Source organism: Zingiber officinale, chromosome 4A (assembly GCF_018446385.1).
Source record: "Zingiber officinale cultivar Zhangliang chromosome 4A, Zo_v1.1, whole genome shotgun sequence".
Lineage (NCBI taxonomy): Eukaryota > Viridiplantae > Streptophyta > Magnoliopsida > Zingiberales > Zingiberaceae > Zingiber > Zingiber officinale.
In genome coordinates, this window is record NC_055992.1 from 127,260,888 (window position 1) to 127,281,591 (window position 20,704).

Consider the following 20,704-nt stretch of genomic DNA (forward strand, 5'->3'; position numbering starts at 1 on the left):
GCCGACCATCTCATGGAAGAGCAAATAAGGCAATTTTCAATCAACCAATTAAAATTCCTTATTTATTTCCGAAAATTTTAAAAAATAAAATTTACCTTTAAAATCCCTTCATGGTTGATAAAAAGAAATTTCTATAATTTTAATTTTTCAACATGTGAATAATTTACAAAGAAGAAAAATAAAATATCATTTCAATCTATAAATAAGGAAAGAGATTTAATCACTTTTCTTAATCTTTTGTAGAAACTTATAAAAGAGATATTTTAATTTTTAATCTCTCTTTTAAATTATATCTTCTACATAAGAAAAATTTAAAATTAAAATTCTTTTCTATTTTAATAGGGCCGACCACCTAAGCTTGGGTCCAAGCTAGGGCCGGCCACCCATGGACCAAGGCTTGGCCGACCCTAGCTTGGTTCTCAAGCTAGCTTGGTCGGCCCCTACAACATGGGTATGAAGGTGGGTATAGGTGGATATAGTACTCTATAACTAAGAGGTTACGATAGGGACCGAGAGGAGGAATTGGTTTTGGTCTCTCGATAAAATTAAGCATCCCGTGTTCGCCCCGAACACACAACATAATTTGATCAATAATAATTCATTCCACTAGAGAACTATTATTGAACTACCGCACCAATCCCAAATTACATTTTTGGGCTCCTTCTTATTATGAGTGTGTTAGTCTCCCTGTGTTTAAGATGTCGAATGTCCACTAATTAAGTGAGTTACTGACAACTCATTTAATTAATATCTTAGTCAAGAGTAGTACCACTCAATCTTATCGTCATGTCGGACTAAGTCCACCTGCAGGGTTTAACATGACAATCCTTATGAGCTACTCTTGGGGATATTATCAACCTAGATCACTAGGACACAGTTTCCTTCTATAATCAACAACACACACTATAAGTGATATCATTTCCCAACTTATCGGACTTATTGATTTATCAAACTAAATCTCACCCATTGATAAATTAAAGAAATAAATATCAAATATATGTGCTTGTTATTATATTAGGATTAAGAGCACATACTTCCATAATAACTGAGGTCTTTGTTCCTTTATGAAGTCAGTATAAAAGAAACGACCTCTAATGGTCCTACTCAATACACTCTTAGTATACTAGTATAATTATATAGTTAAGATAAACTAATTCCTAATTACACTACGACCTTCCAATGGTTTGTTCCTTTCCATCTTGGTCGTGAGCTACTGTTTATAATTTATAAGGTACTGATAACATTATCTTCTGTATGTGACACCACATACTATGTTATTTACAATATAAATTAATTGAACAACTACAAATAAATGTAGATAATTTGACCAAATGTTATTCTTTATTCAAAATAAATGTCTACAAAAGCTTAGGCTTTCAGTATACACTCTAACAATGGCATCGGTCGGTCGGGCGAAGTATGCCCCGACTGGGAAGAAGTCTTTGACCCGATGTCGCCTTCAACACGGGGAGCAATCAAACAACTGACGCTCAAGGGAGACAATGTGTAGAAGCCGAACCGAGCGGCTACCCCGCTCGTCCAGACAACAGAGATGTAAAGTTCAACTTTGTCCGAGCGACTATTCCACTCGGCCTGGCAACAGCCTTCGACCGAGCGGTTATCCCGCTCGGCCTGGCAGCAGGCTTCGACAATAACAAAGTGAACCTACGGGTGAGCAGACATGCACTGAGAAACGACGAGGTTCTTGCCGGACGGACGGGGCACTAGGGCGGTGGAATTCCGACCGAGCGACCAACCCTCTCGGTCTAGTCGTACACTTCTGATGATATCCAGTGATATCCTTTTGGGAGTTGGTACCGCCGACACCGGGCATAGACTGCCAGAAGATCGTAGGACGGAAGCTTCTGTTAGGATCTTGGAATGGCTAGAGAGGGGGGGTGTGAATAGCCTCCACTAAAAACTCAATCAATTCCTCACAAAAGCTTGTTAGCACAGAGGAAATAAACAAAAATAAAACTGATGCAAGGAAAGAAGCACAACCCACAGCTTACACAAGTATGTACGAGGTTCGGGGATAACTTGCCCCTACTCCTCGGCGTGTCCGTAAGGTGGACGATCCCTTGATCGTTCGGTAGATCACACCCCGGACAAATTTCGGCTAAATGTTTCTCCTTCTCGGTGGAGTAACCTCTCCACAAAGATCACAAAATAGATTTGAAAGTGAAGCACAATTACTTACAGAGTTCAGTGGCTAAAGGATTGAACAGATGAACTTATAGCCACGAAGCAAAAATGCAAAGACAGAAGGAATCAGCCAAGAGCTCAACAACACACACAGCCTCTTGATCGACAGAGAGTTTTTCCAGAACCTTAGCAAACCTCTCTTCTTCCTTCTTCTTATTCTGCTTTCTCACTGTCCCGAATCACTGTCACCTGTGTCGAATCGCTGCAACCAACTCAGGCGTCGCCAATCACTCTTGCTTCTCATCTGGTTCTCAGAACTCACACCAATACCATCCATGGTCTTCACTGGTGTCTCTGAGCTCGAACCAATGAGCAAGAGTCCAACTGATTGAGGCCAGTGAACGTTGAAGTCCGAATTGCATCACTTACAGTGAAGTACAGCATAAAGGCCACTTGTTCTTATTCTTCTGATGGAGCTTCATTTGAAATTAACCAATAGCACAATACCTGTAACCTGTAACTTAAAAATCTCACAGCAGATGATTTGATCAGGTGAATCAGAAGGGAATCAGAAAAAATTAGAGAAGCAGCAGAAACAAACGACAAGTTGTGGATCGGTCAACAGACCGATCCATAGCTCTCTGGACCGATCAGGACTCATTCTGATTGGTCCGGGAAGAGTCTGATCGGTCTGTGGACCGATCAGCCTATGGGTGGATCGGTCCACAGACCGATCCCCCCTTTCGCTTTGAGTCCAGCGTTTCTGATCGCTCCTTTCTGATCGGTCTGTAGACCGATCAGATAACCCACAGAATGCTTCTGTGTGGTTACTGATCGGTCCCCAGACCGATCAGATAACCCACAGAGAGTTTCTGTGTGGTCACTGATCGGTCACGAGACCGATCAGGTGACTCATGTATCACTGGATCGGTCTGCCGACCGATCCAGACAACCAGAGTATCACTGGATCGGTCAACAGACCGATCCAATGTCCTTGTGTTAGGTTTCGAGCCTCCCAGCCCTAAACCCTAACGTCTTCCTGGTCCAGAGAACGAGCTACCAAGCCCTCTCTGACCTAGTCCGGAGAACGAGCTGCCGAGCCCTCTCCGACTTCGTCCGGTCCAGAGAACGAGCTACCGAGCCCTCTCTGACCTAGTCCGGAGAACGAGCTACCGAGCCCTCTCCGAGAACGAGCTACCGAGCCCTCTCTGACCTAGTCTGGAGAACGAGCTGCCGAGCCCTCTCCGACTTCATCCGGTCCAGAGAACGAGCTACCGAGCCCTCTCTGACCTAGTCCGGAGAACGAGCTACCGAGCCCTCTCTGACCTAGTCCGGAGAACGAGCTGCCGAGCCCTCTCCGACTTTGCGTGCCAAGTATCCATACTTGGACTTTTCCTCTCCTCATGATCAACCTTGATCATCAATCAGTCTGAGTTTAATTAATATCTGATACAAACTTAAATCAGTGTCAACATGAAAACAACAGCCAGGTCAGACTGTATCAACAATCTCCCCCTTTTTGTTGTTTGACAACACGATTTAAGTTTAGATCAGAAATGTTCATATTTCCATATTTCCCTAATTTTAGGGGAATCAAGATCCTCCCCCTAAGACAGATACAACATCATGTAAGGATAGGGGAATCAAGGTCCTCCCCCTAAAGCCAAACTTTCATTTATCTCTAAACTTAGTTATTCTCTCCCCCTTTGTTAAACACCGAAAATGTGCAAATTAGGTAAAAGAACGTTAAGGACTCCCCCTTAACCCATACTGTCTTTTTCTTAATTCACCTAGAACACCCTTTAAATGTATTATAAGACAGTGATAAAGAGAAAAAAAACATACAAGACATGACATATGAACAGCATATTAAAAACCAATAAGGAGTGAAACATAAAGAAAGAAAATAAACAGCATAAATAGAAGAAGTCAGTAAGTATCCAGGACAGACATACATATCCAACAACCAACATCCAAAACATAGACAGTTAAAATGACATCATAGAACAATGTATATCAATCAGCCTCCTCATCATGAGGAGCATCAGGATCATCAACGGGAGGAATGGGTCCCTGAGTTGGCATGCCGCTGCTCGAGGATGGATAGCCCGCGAAATCCTGCGGAGGTGGGTATCTGGCCATCCAATCCATAATTACCTGATGTGTCGCCAGCTGCTGACTGCGTAAATCATCGTAGCGCTGGTCAATCCGGACGCGCAGCCCGTGAAGCTTAGCAACCAGCAGCTCATCGTGTCGATCAAAGCGACTCTCCAGCTCGGCGATCTGCCAGCGCAGATCAGGATCGGCCTCTCCATCGTCAGCAGCAGGAGGAGCAGCAACAGGAGCAGCTGCAACCTGTCGTGGAGGTCCCCGTGGTAACTCACCTAGAGCTCTCCCATCCTTCCACCAAACATCCCTATTTTGTCCTATGATTCCAGACTTGGAAAATGCCCGCTTCCCAAGTCTGCAATCCTGTCTGACCATCTTGACTATTCTACCCTTAGAGACATCAATCTGAAGGGTCTCAAGCCAATCTGTAATTATATGCCCATAAGGCATATAAACAGTGTAGCCGCTCGACTCACTATAGGATATGATCGAAGAGTAGATGCTAGATACGATGTCAAAGTCGAGACGCCGACGCAATCCATAAAGCATCAGGCAATGATAGGGTCGGATCTCAGACAGTGGTTTAGATGTGATAGGCAGAAGGCAATTTGTGACAATTTTAAAAAGAATGTAGTCTCGAGGAGATAATCTCACGGCTGCAAAAGTAGGAAAGTCAACATCTAGCTCATCAAGGCCACCCGGTCTAGGATGTCTGAAGAAGTACTCATAAATATCATCAGATGAGATATCAAAGGGTGGAGGTAAAGGATCTGGTAAATCAGGAAATATCGAAAAGACATTACCGGAACACCTCCGACAATCGAGATAGTCAAAGAATGATGAGAAACTGAAATCAAGAGTCCGCTTAGCAGCTCTTGTTTTATAACCTGCATCATTAGTCTGATGAAGGTTATTATAAAACTCAGAGACCAAGTCGTAGTTGATATCCCGTTCTAAGTAGACAAGTGAGTCAAGTTTATAATAGGCAATGATTTCAGACACAGTTGGACAAAATTTGTCCATGAATCTACGATCTACAGACCTACAAGGGAGTAATTTAAAGGTTCTTTGTCTAAAGGCTTCCTCAAAATTGTGGTTCGGGAATCTCCTGGAAACAGATGGTTGAGGTCGGGAAGGACCCTTTGACTTCGACTTCTCAGGTGACTTAGAGGTCCCCTCACCCACTGGCTTCTTTCTAAGAGTTAACAATGGGATACAATGGGAAATAAATGAGCACAGGAGCCACCCGAAACAAAAACCACAGTTATGGTGAGAAATGAAATCGAAATGCCAAGTTCTAGAGAAGTAAGGAGTTACCTTGGTGCCATTGAGCTGTTGGCTAGGGTTCCGGCGTGCAAAGAGAAGAGAAGGGAAGAGAAGGTGTAGGGAAGAGTCGGCTAGGGTTCGGCGTGAAAGAAGAAAAGAAGGGATCGAGAAGTTTTAAGGGTTTTCTGATGGGTGTACAGTTGATGAAATGATCGGACGGCTGTCCGATCAGGAGGTATCAGGAGCCTCCTGATCGGTCCATGGACCGATCCAGGAACATCCTGATCGGTCTGTAGACCGATCAGGAGACGATCAGTACTCGCTGATCGGTCCCTGGACCAATCAGGGAACTTCCTGATCGGTCGGTAGACCGATCAGAGAATGATCAGTGGCTTGCGTACCGGATTGATCTAATCGGTCTCCGGACCGATCAGGGAACTCCCTGATCGGTCTGTAGACTGATCAGAAAGTGATCAGTAGCGTGCCAGGATGACCTGATCGGTCCGTAGACCGATCAGTGTCTGATACTTAGATCTCTCCAGTAATTTCAGTAACTGAAATTAGTAATTTCAGTAACTGAAATTCATAGAGATGTTCGATAGTTCGTGGAAGTTTCTCTAGGAAAACTTCCAAGTTCAGAACCTAGAACCTGGAGGATCTACAAGCATAACGATTACCTAAAAATTATGGTCTGAACTTGTTTGTAGCCCTAAAGTTGCAGACATTTAGAAAACAAACAACTTAAGGCCTGAAAATTGAAATTTTCGACTAGTTATGTTCAGTTTCAAGTTTGTCAAAATATAACCAACTTGCTATTATTCTTTCAAGGACTTGTACTAGTTTCAATCAAAATCATGAAAAGTATCGTTCAAGTATATCAAACAGTCCATCAACCAAAGTTTCATAATTTCTAGGTAAAGGTCCAACCAAGTTTCCTTGGTTGGAATATATGAGTAAGATCTAGGAACCAAATACACATGAATTATGTAATGGTCTTCCCCATACTCAATTTATGTCTCTTCAACATAATTATTCAAGGGATGCATGATACATTTTGAATAATTCGGCTGATCCTAGCATCTCACCCCATTTCTAGCAAACAAAAATCATTTCTTAAACCTTATAGTTTGTGTGAGATATTCCCAAGTTGCCCAAATTAATTTCCCTATTTCTCTTGTTGTTTTAATTGTCCTTATTGATCATGATGAAGTCCTAATGGCCTATTGAGCCAAACACATTCCCAATTCTCTCCTCAAATGACTAAATTCATTTTCCGGAAGAGGTTTGATGAAAATATCGGCTAGGTTTGATTTTGACTCAACATAGGTGAGTGCAATGTCTCCCCTAGCTACGTGATATCTAATGAAGTGGTGACACACTTCAATATGTTTGGTCCTTGAATGATGGACTGGGTTTTTTGTTAGGTTTATTGTGCTGATGTTGTCACACAACACTTGCACTCCCTTATACGAAAGCCCATAATCCTCTAGAGTGTGGATCATCCACAACAATTGTGATACACTCTGTCCCATGGCAATGTATTCAGCCTCGGTTGTGGAGAGAGCAACACAATGTTGCTTCCGACTTGACCAACTAACCAATGATGAACCTAAAAATTGGCAACCCCCACTAGTGCTTTTCCGATCCAATTTGCACCCAGCATAATCGAAGTCGGTATAGCCTATCAAGTCAAAAGACTCCGTATGAGGGTACCATAGACCTACTCTAATTGTGCCCTTGAGGTATCTCAATATTCTCTTAACTGCAATTAAATGGGATTCCTTGGCACAGACTTGATATCTAGCGCACATGCCCACAGCAAAAAGTATGTCAGGTCGACTAGCCGTGAGATATAGAAGACTACCAATCATGCTTCTATATTGCGTTAGATCAACTGATTTAACATTCTCATCATTGTCTAGGCGAGTGTTCGTCGCCATTGGAGTGGATACTTCCTTAGAGTCACTCATTTTGAATTTCTTGAGTATCTCTTGAGTGTATTTTGTTTGATGGACATAAATGTCATCTCGAGTTTGTTTGATTTCAAGTCCAAGGAAGAATGTCAATTCTCCCACCAGACTCATTTCAAACTCACTTTCCATGTGAGTGATAAATTCATTCAAATAACCCTTGTTATTTGAGCCACAAATTATGTCATCGACATACACCTGGGCTACAAATATGTTTTCACTATCTCTACGCAGAAATAGTGTTGGGTCTATTTGACCTCTCACAAAACCCTTTTCTAATAGGTAAGTTGACAACCTTTCGTACCAAGCTTGAGGTGCTTGTTTAAGCCCATAAAGAGCTTTCTTGAGCTTGTACACGTGGTTTGGAGCTTCGGTATTCACAAACCCCGGTGGTTGTTCAACATAGACCTCTTCTTTAATGAAACCATTTAAGAAGGCTGATTTGACGTCCATTTGATAGAGCTTGAAGCCTCTATGTGCAGCAAAAGCTAGCATTAAGCGGATGAATTCTAATCGAGCCACGGGAGCATAAGTCTCATCATAATCGAGGCCTTCGACTTGACTATAGCCCTTGGCTACAAGTCTTGCCTTATTTCTTACTACTTCTCCCTTTTGGTTTAACTTATTTTTGAAGACCCATTTGGTTCCAATAATGGTGGTCTTCTTAGGTCTAGGAACTAAGTCTCACACTTGGCTCCTTTCAAATTGACCTAACTCATCTTGCATAGCTATGATCCAATCAGGATCGTGCAATGCCTCATCAACTAATTTTGGTTCAATTTCTGAGATCAAAGCGACCTCATTAGACTCATTTCTAAAGAATGACCTAGTCCTAACCCCTTGTTGAATGTCTCCCACAATCTGGTCTTGGGGATGACTAGAGGTTATCCTAGATTGCCTTGGTGTTGGCGGTGCCTCATGAATGGTCTCACTAGACACAGGCAAGGGCCCAGTATCAGGTAAAGGATCAGACTGAGTCCTCTCTTTCCTTTGCTCATCGTCATCGGAGTCAACTTCGACTCTTTCTATGTTTTGATCATTTAAACTTAGATTTCTAAGTTCAAATTGAATTTCTCCTACATCCCTTGATTGATCATTTGATTTAGGGATTTCTTCAAATGCTACATCAGAGGACTCTTCAATCAATTTAGTCCTATTGTTATAGACTCGATAGGCTTTGCTGGTTAGAGAGTACCCGACTAGTATCCCTTCGTCAGCCTTAGCCGTGAACTTTCCAAGATGATCCTTGGTGTTCAAGATAAACACCTTACAACCAAACACCCTAAGATGTTTAATTGTAGGGGGTTTCCCAAACCAAAGTTCATGGGGAGTCTTTCCTAAAAACCTATGTATCAAGACTCGGTTTTGCACATAGCAAGCGGTATTTACCGCTTCAGCCCATAAGTAGCTCGGTAATGAGTACTCATTGAGCATGCTTCGTGCAGCCTCTTGCAAAACTCGGTTCTTTCTCTCCACAACCCCATTTTGTTGTGGGGTCCTTGGAGTAGAGAACTCATGCCTATATCCTTTTTCTTGACAAAATTCTAAAAATCTATGGTTTTGAAATTCTCCACCATGATCACTTCTAATTGTTTTAATTGTTGTCGATTTTTCATTTTCAGTTCTTTTACAAAAAGAAACAAAAACATCTATGGTTTGATCCTTATTTTTCAAAAAGAAGGCTCATGTATATCTAGTAAAATCATCAATGATCACTAAACAGTATCTACTCCCATTCAATGAAATAACATTACTGCAATCAAACAAATCCATATGCAATAAATCTAAAGCAGTAGATGTACTTACAGTGCTTTTACCTTTATGAGCCGCTTTTGTTTGCTTACCCTTTTGACATGCATCACATAATTTTGTCTTTTGATACTTGATGCTTGGTAAGTCTCGCACTAATCCTTTGTTGGCCAGCTTTCGAATGTTCTTCATGTTTACGTGAGCCAACCTTCTATGCCACAGCCATGATTCTTCTTCTTTTGACATGAGACACTTAGCAGAGATATTATTAGCACTTTTAAAAGATACTTGGTAACCTTGTGCCTACTAGTACCGTGTCAAGTGTGTCAATGTGTTTGACCAGACATTGACTCGAATGGAACTCAATTGTGTAACCCGTATCACACAATTGGCTGACACTTAGGAGATTAAAAGTCATCCCCTTGACTAGAAGGACATTTTTGATTTGGAGACATTCGGATATTTGAATATCTCCAACTCCTATAACCTTAAGGCTACCATTATTACCAAAGGACACATTACCTCTATTTTTGTTTTGAAGGGTAGTAAAGAGTGACTTGTCCCCGGTCATGTGCTTGGAGCATCCACTATCAACAAACCAAGTCGATAGATGCTCCCCCTTGACAAATGCCTACAAGACACGAAAGATAGATGTTTTAGGTACCCAAATCTTGGGACCTAATTCATCTACAATGAAAGACCTAGGAACCCATGCCTTGGTCACATCCTTCCTAGTCTCATGAACCCTAGAAGCATGTGATCTATGAAATGGGTTCTAGACACTAAGGAAATGAAACTAGACTCCTTAGGTTGGTATCCTAATCCAGCCTTGTTGTAGACCGCCCTTTGGGCATTTAGAATCATATCTAAGGTCTTAGAACTAGTTGAGAATTTCTCAAGCATTTTCTTGAGTTTCTCAACTTCACTCTTTAGGGCATTATTTTCATCCTCAAGAAGCTCTTGATGAAGGTCATCAACCTCATCTTCCCTTAGAGTCTTCAAGTGTTCTACTTCTTCTTTTAATAATTTGATTTCAGTTTTTGATTTCTTAAGCAGTGTAGATAAATGAGCAATAGTCTTATAGCATTTTTCTAAATGTGGAGAAGTTACCTCTTCATCATCCGAAGATGATGAAGCCGTGGTTGATGTATCACTTCCGGAGTCCGATTCCTCCCTTGCCATGAGCGCTATTGACGAGTGCTTTTCTCCTTCTCTTCCTCCGATGAGCTTGAGGAGGATTCATCCCAAGAAGCTTTGAGAGCTTTCTTCTTCTTGGCCCTTTCTTCCTTCTTCTTGAGTTTCGGACACTCGCTCAGATAGTATCCTTTCTTGCTATACTCATAACAAGTAACGTTAGTCTTATCAATATTTTGATCAATAGACTTACCTTTCCCTTTGTATCTTCGGCTCCTTCTCATGATTCTTCTCACGAAGTTGGCCATCTCGCTTGATGATGATCCTCCTTCATCATCGGACTCGGAGGAGGATGAAGATGTAGGAATTTCTTTCTCCTTCTTTTCTTTCTTCCTCCTTCCATCCTTGCTCTTTTCTCCTGCAACTAAAACAATACCTTTCTCTTTTTGACCCTTGTTAGCAAATTCATGAAGTTCCATTTCACAAAAGAATTCATCTAACTTAACAATTGAAAGATCCTTGGAGACCTTGTAGGCATCTACCATAGATGATCACAAGGCATTCCTTGGAAAAGCTTTGAGAGCGTACCTTACGAGATCGTGATTTTCTACGCATTCATCCACGGAATGAAGACCATTGATGATCTCCTTGAACCTTCCGTGTAGTTCACTTACCGTTTCATTCTCCTTCATGGTGAGATTTTGTAGTTGGTTTAGGAACAAGTCTCTCTTGGCAATCCGAGAGTCTCGAGTTCCTTCTTGGAGCTCGATGAGCTTGTTCCACAAATCCTTTGCACTCACGAATGGACCTACCTTGACAAGCTGATTTTTGGCTATTCCACATTGTAGTGTGACCACCGCCTTGGCATCGGCTTGTCCTTTGTGAGTTTGCTCGGCGGACCACCTCGACGACTCTAGTTCCTTACCTTCTTCATCCTTCGGAGGTGTGAAACCTTCCTTGACCGAGAACCACATGGAGATGTCGGTCTTGAGATAATACTCCATACGACTCTTCCAATATTAGAAATCTGCTCCATCGAAGTAGGGTGGGCGATTGGTACTAAAACCTTCCTTCATAGTCATCTTCTTGCTCTTTAGGGTGTTAATCCGGATGAAGAGCGTCTTGCTCTGATACCACTTGTTAGGATCTTGGGATGGCTAGAGAGGGGGGGTGTGAATAGCTTCCACTAAAAACTCAATCAATTCCTCACAAAAGCTTGTTAGCACAGCGGAAATAAACAAAAATAAAACTGATGCAAGGAAAGAAGCACAACCCACAGCTTACACAAGTATGTACGAGGTTCGGGGATAACTTGCCCCTACTCCTCGGCGTGTCCGTAAGGTGGACGATCCCTTGATCGTTCGGTAGATCACACCCCGGACAAATTCCGGCTAAATGTTTCTCCTTCTCGGTGGAGTAACCTCTCCACAAAGATCACAAAATAGATTTGAAAGTGAAGCACAATTACTTACAGAGTTCAGTGGCTAAAGGATTGAACAGATGAACTTACAGCCACGAAGCAAAATGCAAAGACAGAAGGAATCAGCTAAGAGCTCAACAACACACACAGCCTCTTGATCGACAGAGAGTTTTTCCAGAACCTTAGCAAACCTCTCTTCTTCCTTCTTCTTATTCTGCTTTCTCACTGTCCCGAATCACTGTCACCTGTGTCGAATCGCTGCAACCAACTCAGGCGTCGCCAATCACTCTTGCTTCTCATCTGGTTCTCAGAACTCACACCAATACCATCCATGGTCTTCACTGGTGTCTCTGAGCTCGAACCAATGAGCAAGAGTCCAACTGATCGCGGCCAGTGAACGTTGAAGCCCGAATTGCATCACTTACAGTGAAATACAGCATAAAGGCCACTTGTTCTTATTCTTCTGATGGAGCTTCATTTGAAATTAACCAATGGCACGATATCTGTAACCTGTAACTTAAAAATCTCACAGCAGATGATTTGATCAGGTGAATCAGAAGGGAATCAGAAAAAATCAGAGAAGCAGCAGAAACAAACGACAAGTTGTGGATCGGTCAACAGACCGATCCATAGCTCTCTGGACCGATCAGGACTCATCCTGATCGGTCCGGGAAGAGTCTGATCGGTCTGTGGACCGATCAGCCTATGGGTGGATCGGTCCACAGACCGATCCCCCCTTTCGCTTTGAGTCCCAGCGTTTCTGATCGCTCCTTTCTGATCGGTCTGTAGACCGATCAGATAACCCACAGAATGCTTCTGTGTGGTTACTGATCGGTCCCCAGACCGATCAGATAACCCACAGAGAGTTTCTGTGTGGTCACTGATCGGTCACGAGACCGATCAGGTGACTCATGTATCACTGGATCGGTCTGCCGACCGATCCAGACAACCAGAGAGTATCACTGGATCGGTCAACAGACCGATCCAATGTCCTTGTGTTAGGTTTCGAGCCTCCCAGCCCTAAACCCTAACGTCTTCCTGGTCCAGAGAACGAGCTACCAAGCCCTCTCTGACCTAGTCCGGAGAACGAGCTACCGAGCCCTCTCCGACTTCGTTCGGTCCAGAGAACGAGCTACCGAGCCCTCTCTGACCTAGTCCGGAGAACGAGCTGCCGAGCCCTCTCCGACTTCGTCCGGTCCAGAGAACGAGCTACCGAGCCCTCTCTGACCTAGTCCGAAGAACGAGCTGCCGAGCCCTCTCCGACTTCGTCCGGTCCAGAGAACGAGCTACCGAGCCCTCTCTGACCTAGTCCGGAGAACGAGCTGCCGAGCCCTCTCCGACTTTGCGTGCCAAGTATCCGTACTTGGACTTTTCCTCTCCTCATGATCAACCTTGATCATCAATCAGTCTGAGTTTAATTAATATCTGATACAAACTTAAATCAGTGTCAACATCAAAACAACAGCCAGGTCAGACTGTATCAACAGCTTCCACTATCACTTCAGAGATATGCTCAGTCTGTTGAGGTACTGTGTCAGGGACACTTTCTTGACAGATCTTTTCAAGGAAAGCTTTGAGAAGCGTGCACGTCTTGAGAAGCGTGCATGCATGCTACCGGAACTCTATATAAAGGGGTTCCAAACATCGACTTAGGTACGCGATACATGCGATATTCACTGTTTGTGCTATAGTAGTCTTCTTATTGCTCCACTTCATCGCCGGTGACTAACTTGATCGTCGAAGAGCCAACGCCAGGGGGCCCCTTCTCTGGCTCGGCACTGACGCAGTCTGTGTTGCAGGACCGCGCGGAGTCCACCAGAGGTTAGCGTTAGCGCCACATCCCCAGTTTTCCATCTCTTCGACTTTTGAACAGAATCAATACTCATGTAGCTAAGACTTATGTATCAAACATTTGTTAAAATTTACAAAATCATAACAGATACTTAACAAATTATATCAAGCTTATCGTCTTAGGGAGCAGTGTTGTCAACTTCTATGAAATCTTCAATCACTGTTGAATTTAAGTTTGTAGCTGCTACGAAAGGAAAAACATCAATTTCTATTGTAAGCAAGGTGTCACATACAACCTGTCCAACTTGGAGAATTTTAGGGCAACCTGAAAGTAGGGGTGTCAAGAATGAACCCGACCCGACGACCCAACCCGAGTCGACCCGAAAAAAATCAGGTTCGGGTTGGGTATTTTCGGGTTCGGGTTGACCCGGGTTGACTTAAATATAGGGTTTTGTGGGTTTTTTTGGAGTTAAATCAAATTTTATTTTAAAATTTTAGATGTTTTTATGTATATTTGTATGATAATGATGAAGTATTGAGATAAAAGTGAAGAATTATAGGGAAAATAACCCAAAAAAATCATTTTGAATCGGATTTTCGGGTTATATGGGTCGGGTTCGGGTTGATCGGGTTGGTCGGGTTCGGGTTCGGGTTCGGGTTCGGGTTCGGGTTCGGGTTTAGATGATTTGGGTTGAACTCGGGTTCGGGTCGAGTTCGGGTTGGGTTAAAAAAAAAAAAAACTCAACCCGACCCACCCGAATTGACACCCCTACCTGAAAGGATATAGTGGTGAGGAGGAGAGGAGCGTATCATGACGAGAGAGCTCGCAAGGAGGAGAGGATTGCATCATGGCAAGAGAGCTCGTTGCGCCGAAGGAGCTCGTCACGCATTGCGGCGACGCAAGGCTAGGAACGTCACATGTCACGAGAGAGGGAGGAGCGACTGTGAAAACCTAGTTTAGCGAGAGAGGGAGGCGGCGGGCAGGAAAACCCTAGCTTCGACGGAGAGGGAGTAACGCGTCACCGACGAGAAAGGGAGGAGTGATAGAAAACCCTAGATCATGGCAAGAGAAGGAGTGACAAAACCTAGCTCATGACGAGAGAGGTGAATAAATGATGCGTGGCATTTTTTTGTTTGGCTTTAATGCTGTTTTTTCTTTTTTGCTTTAACGCATTTGACATGGCGCGTCTAGATCAGCAACGCCACACGATTCTGCATGGAGCATTCTACAGGAGAATAGCTTTTTGTGTGTGTGTGTGTGTGTATATATATATATATATATATATATACAGAATTGTTATCCTACGGACCTTTTTCTACGGAACCATACGGACAAACTCACGTGGCATATCTTTCTCATTATTTTTTTATCGCGTCCTACTTATTTTCCTTTCCTCTCGTCGCCGAAGCCCCGATCCACTCCTCGCCGAAGCCCCCAAAGCCCCGATCCTCTCCTCTCGCCGAAGCCCCCAAAGCCCCCAAAGCCCCGATCCTCTCCTCTCGCCGAAGCCCCGATCCTCCTCGACGCCACACACCGCGCCTGCTCTCCTCTCGCCGAATCCTCGCGATCCTCTCCTCGCCGCCACAGTAGTCTCTCGCCGAAGCCCCGATCTTCTCCTCTCACCGAAGCCCCGATCCTCCTCGACGCTACACGCCGCGCCTGCTATCCTCTCGCCGAAGCCTCGCGATCCTCTCCTCGCTGCCACATCAGTCTCTCACCAAAGCGAGGCGCCGTCTAAGCTAGGGTTCGCAGATGAGCCTCGCCCTCTCCTGTTGGAGTTTCGCGACGTCGTGGTTTCACAACGGCGGGATCTCCATAACTATTCTACCAGTATTCTTCTTCTCCACTTTTTAAATTTTTTGTTTTGTTTTGTACTTCAATTTCAATAGATTTCTTGCAATTACAATATGTGTGTGATTGTGTTTTCAACTTCATCATTTAGCTTCAGTAGGATCTAAGATATTTAGAATTGACCGTGCTGGACAGTTATTGTAGATAGTGTCGGAAAGGGTTTGCTCTATTTTAGAGGGCGAGCAACATTCTGTTGTTGCGAATTGGGCAAAATTTAAGGAATTTCTAATCAAACATTAGTTTTTTAGGTTGGATTTCTGTTGTTGCTGATTCATGCATAATTACTCTTGTGTTGCTTCTGTGTTTTTACCTATTACCTATTGTTATTTGTCACTACCAAGATTATAAAAATAATCAACTCTGCCCATTTGTGTTGGAATTATCCGAAAATATGAAACATGATTACCTTTAGCACTAGGACAGTTATGAAGCATGGCCATTTTCATCATTAGATCAGTTTAACATTTTTTTAGTTTGAAAAACAACTTTGGTTAGCGGGATAGCTACTTATAATTGCATGTTCTCAACAACTGCTCTCTTCCAGGATCGAGTGTAGAGGTGAGCAGCATCGAGTGGGAATTCGTCGACCTGTCAGAGGAGGAGGAAGACCTTGTTCACAGGACGTAAAGACTCATCAGAGTGGTAATTAACGCTAGCACTCTCCTTCCCTGGCCTGTCAGTTTTCATTCGTCGTTGATCAGACTCCTTTAAAGTTAATTTACAAGTCCCCAAACTCATTCATTAAGTTTTGATCGTATGTCTTCAGGACACTAAAATTAATGCACGCTGAGTGTGTTTAGGTGGGGATTGATAGCTGGTCAAATTCCTGGGCGAACACTAGAGGCGATCGAACGATTCTGAAAAATGAATTATGATCCTTGTGTTGCTGAAAGAAGGCTGAAGAGGAGGAGGAATTAAGAGAACATGCATGAAGTTTATGCTCTGCGCAGATGTCCTGCAGTACTCAACTCTTGATATATTAATTTTTTGTACCTTGTACTCGTTATCAGTGATTAAATTTACTTGTATTTATTCATGAATTTTTATTAATTTCTAAGAAAGCTAAGCATATCATGAGTTTGCTGAGTGCATGGCTAGGATCTCTTAGAGAAGCTTAATTAAAACGAGACAAAACTTGAATGAAATATCGATCAGCAGATCAGTGGATGTCGTCTACAGATCTGAAGAAACATAGTACTTCAGGTAAACAAACGTAACAAATATTTCACAATATATTCGTAACAAATATTTCACAATATATTAGAGCTACCATTAAATTAATAACTAAGCAATGATATAAAGGTAACATTACAATCAACCCACTTTTTCAAGAGAAGCACAGGAATCTATGATACCCTGAACTTTTACATCCTTCGAGCAATTAATTTCAAACACACCACTGTGAAAGAGTTCCAAAAGGGACACCAAAAAAAAAAATCAGAAGTGCTATTCTCTCAACTGCAACTTCAAGTTCCGCCACACCAACCTAAAATGACATTTTGCAAATGATTAACATTAAGCTATAATAAATGGTCCATAATTCCAATATTTCACTATAAAAAAGACTTTGGATGGCAATGGTTAGCAAACAACAAGTTAGAAATTATATTTGCATTACTAAACTAGCTCAATAAAAATAAAAGCAAGATGAAATGTACTTCCCAATTGTGCAAATGGAGGAAATGTGATATATGATTCAGATAAAATGGTTCAGAAAAATTGTAATTAGAATAACTTCTATGATGTTTACTGTGATACAAATACTTCTAAAAGGATCACAAAATTAGAAGGCAAAAAATATTTAAAGCATTTCCTGAACAAATAAAGAGTAAGTATCAGCCTATTTGTCACTGAAGAAGGAAAATGATAGCTAGAACCTGTGCTGGCACTCACTTCTGATTATGAATATCCTATTGCATGTTGTTAGAATCTGCAACCAAAAAAGATCATTATTAACTACATTTTCTCAATGAACCACTATGATTTAATAAAATAAAAATTTGATAGTACCAGCGATAGATGTCAAATTTGCTTCATCTGTGTCGTCAACGTTGTTATGATGATTATCTTCAGTTGATCTAACAATCAACACATCGTCATAATTTAAAAATGTAATAAAATAAAAAGAATTTGAGTTTGCAAGTAAAATTATAATAAAATGCAAAATTAATTGACACACATACCTTTGCTGTAAAATTGGGCAGTTGCGCTTGTCATATGACACACCTCGATATCCACATCCACGACATATCCTGGACTTTGAGATTGACTTCTCCTTTGATGATTTCAATCTCTTCCCGCATCCCTTTGTTCTTACCGAAGAAGGATCAATAATACCAAGGCTCTCATCTATGGATTTCTTCCTTTTACTTCCATCACCACATGGTTTAATAATGTTCATCTCTTGAATTTTGTTGTAGATACAATCGAATTGTTCATCCAAGAAGTTTGTCCCCTCATCAGTTAAAGATGCACTATCAATTAATAATGAAGCCTTATAAGATAATCTCGAGTGTCTCGACATCAAAAACCTTCCTGGATCTGGATCTTTTTGCTCCCCCAAAAATAGGATTTCTCCAACCTTTGCATCTTGTGTCCATCGTTTGAGTATATACGTATTAGGCAGATGAAACACTTGGTTGATACGAAAAAATGCTAACATATGCCTGCATGGAATGCCCTCAAACTCAAATTTCGTACAACTACACGATATATAATCCCTCTGTTTGTCATGGGTGAGAACCTTTGGTTTGGAGGAAGAACAACTTTGAAATTTCATCACATTGTAAACCACTGAGTCAACTCCTGCAAATGCTTGTTGCACATAATAACCATGACTCTCACCCACTTCACTTTGAAACTCCAGCCATTTCTTTTTTGTGTACAACTTAACCATTTGAGTTTCCATTGGCCAGTTTGTCTTAATCTTGGGTTGCTCATTCATATCAATATGGTCTGCAATTAATTCATTATGTCTTTGGTGTCTCAGTGCTCTATTAAAACGGGTGATAAAATCCAGCAATGAGTTCTTATTTGAAATATACCTCTTAAAAAATGAATGTGAGCTTTCAGATCTCTGACTACTTGACATTCCAGCACAAAATATATGTCTAAAATATACTGGCACCCACTTGTGTCGCAATTCATACATCGATGACAACCAATCATTTTTCTCCAAGTTAGCACACTTGATAACCCCTTCCCATGACTTCTCAAAATCATCAGGTGTTGTAGAATTTACAATAACATTCTTTATGCTTTGATAGTGATTTTGAAAAGTCAAAGGATGTAATTTATCTGGGAATTTATTCAGTATGTGCCACAAATAATATCGATGCACTGTTTGAGAGAAAACTTGTGCAATAGCTTTCGTCATAGCAGGATCTTGATCAGTGATGATAACATTTGGTGGGCCTTTAGGCATGGCTTCTATGAACTTCTTAAGCAACCAAACAAAAGACTCAGTTTTTTCATCACTTAGAAACCCGCAACCAAAAATAATTGTCTGATGATGATGATTAACTCCTACAAATGATGCAAAAATTAGGTCATATTTATTGGTATTATATGTCGTATCAAATACAACGACATCACCAAATATACTGTATGCCCTCCTTGATACATGATCAGCCCAAAAACACTTACTGAATTTGTTATCTGAATCAGTCTTATAATCAAAGAAAAAAGCTGAATTCTTCTCTTGCTCAGATGTAAATAACTCGATCAATGTTTCGGCATCAATACCCTTTTGTTCATCCCTTAGTTTTTTTTCAAAATTTCTAATATCTCTTTCTGTGCACCCTACCCCCTCAGGCCCTCCATACTCTATCTCCAATAATCGCATTTGTTGACAAGTTGGTACATTGGCTTCTGAAAACTGTTTAGTCAATGTTCTCTTTGCTGCCGAGACATTACGATGTGAGCGTAGCAAATGCACCTTTGATGGAGTTGAGAGTGGATGATTATGGGTTTCTATGAAGTTACTTACAACCCAATTAGGTCATGTCTGTTTCTTGACAAATGCAATATTTGATTTACAACCCGTTCTAACTGTGCCACGTGCTCTTTCCCTTATCAGTTGATCAGATTTTGTATGTTTAGCATTCCGTATTAGATTTGTATGTCCTTCTTTAAAACATACAATTTGTTTCCACATCACTTCATTTGTCATCTTATTTTTCTTGCTTGTGTTTATCCGTGAACTAAATCCGGTTTCTCGTGCATATTGGTTATAGAACGAATATGCCTCCTCTAGTGATGAGAATTCCATTCCAATTTTTGGTTTTCGATCATCTGCAACTTGGGGAATATATTCCTGATCATCGACTCTATTTTCTTCCATTTCTGGAAATGTCACATTATATTTGAGAAAAGATAAGTAGATAAATATATAAAACTACACCTTATTTCAATTTAAACTCAAAATTGCAAGTATTGAACCATTTGATAAAAAATACAACTTATTTAATTTTTAATTTCTAATATTTAATAATTTGTCAAATTTTTAGCTGCTTCAATCAAAAATATCTAATCAGTACTACTATCAGACTTCTAGAAAAATGATGACCAAATCAAATAGTATTAACAATAACTTGGCGGACCATGACATAGAAGGAAATGTTTTACAAATATCATTATGGTTGGCCCCTTAGTTGTACTTCAATCAGACATTTTCAAAATAATATGCATACATTAATCAAATTTCAGGAAATCATTTTACTTAGCACATAGCTTATGCCTAAAGATATCAACAAAGAGCATGAAAAAAAAAAATCTCTATGTTATTAGAATATCTATCCGTGTACTAGTAGATTTAAATGCAACAATATAGTAGATACAAGTTAGCAAGCATGGGTCTCTGTTTCAATCAATCTTCAATATAACATATTGGGAAGGGAAAAAAGGTGTGTATGCATCAAATAAGAAGGAACTTGGTAGAGGTATACCTCGCAAAACTTGGCGCAGCGTGGTGAGGGAGACTTTCAACACAGATATTTGAGGGTGCAGCAGGGAATACCTAACAGCAAAGAAAATCTCAAACCTAATTCAATATTCAGATTGTTCAGCAAAGAAAATCTCAAACCATTCATTTGTCAATATTCTGATTGTTCACAAAAACTCGAACAGGAGAGGGCAAGGCTCATCTGCGAACCCTAGCTTCGAGGGCGCCTCTGTTAGCTTGTCGCCGCGAGTCTTGGCGCACCGAGAGGACCTCAAGAGAGGGCGGCTCAGCAGGCGCGCGAGCCTGTCGTGTTCGTAGCGAGCTAG

General features: G+C 41.5%; 1 protein-coding gene across 1 annotated transcript; it reads right to left on the reverse strand.

Annotated features, from left to right (window-relative positions):
- Window positions 1–16,762: 16,762 nt before the first annotated feature.
- LOC121973651 (protein FAR1-RELATED SEQUENCE 5-like) lies at window positions 16,763–20,198 on the reverse strand. The gene is made up of 4 exons (XM_042525041.1): window positions 17,620–20,198; window positions 17,447–17,514; window positions 17,330–17,366; window positions 16,763–16,922 (listed from the first exon to the last, which is right to left on the reverse strand). Exons 1-3 carry the CDS (start codon window positions 19,278–19,280, stop codon window positions 17,347–17,349), a joined length of 1,749 nt encoding a protein of 582 aa, XP_042380975.1. The 5' UTR covers window positions 19,281–20,198; the 3' UTR covers window positions 16,763–16,922; window positions 17,330–17,346.
- Window positions 20,199–20,704: the final 506 nt, after the last annotated feature.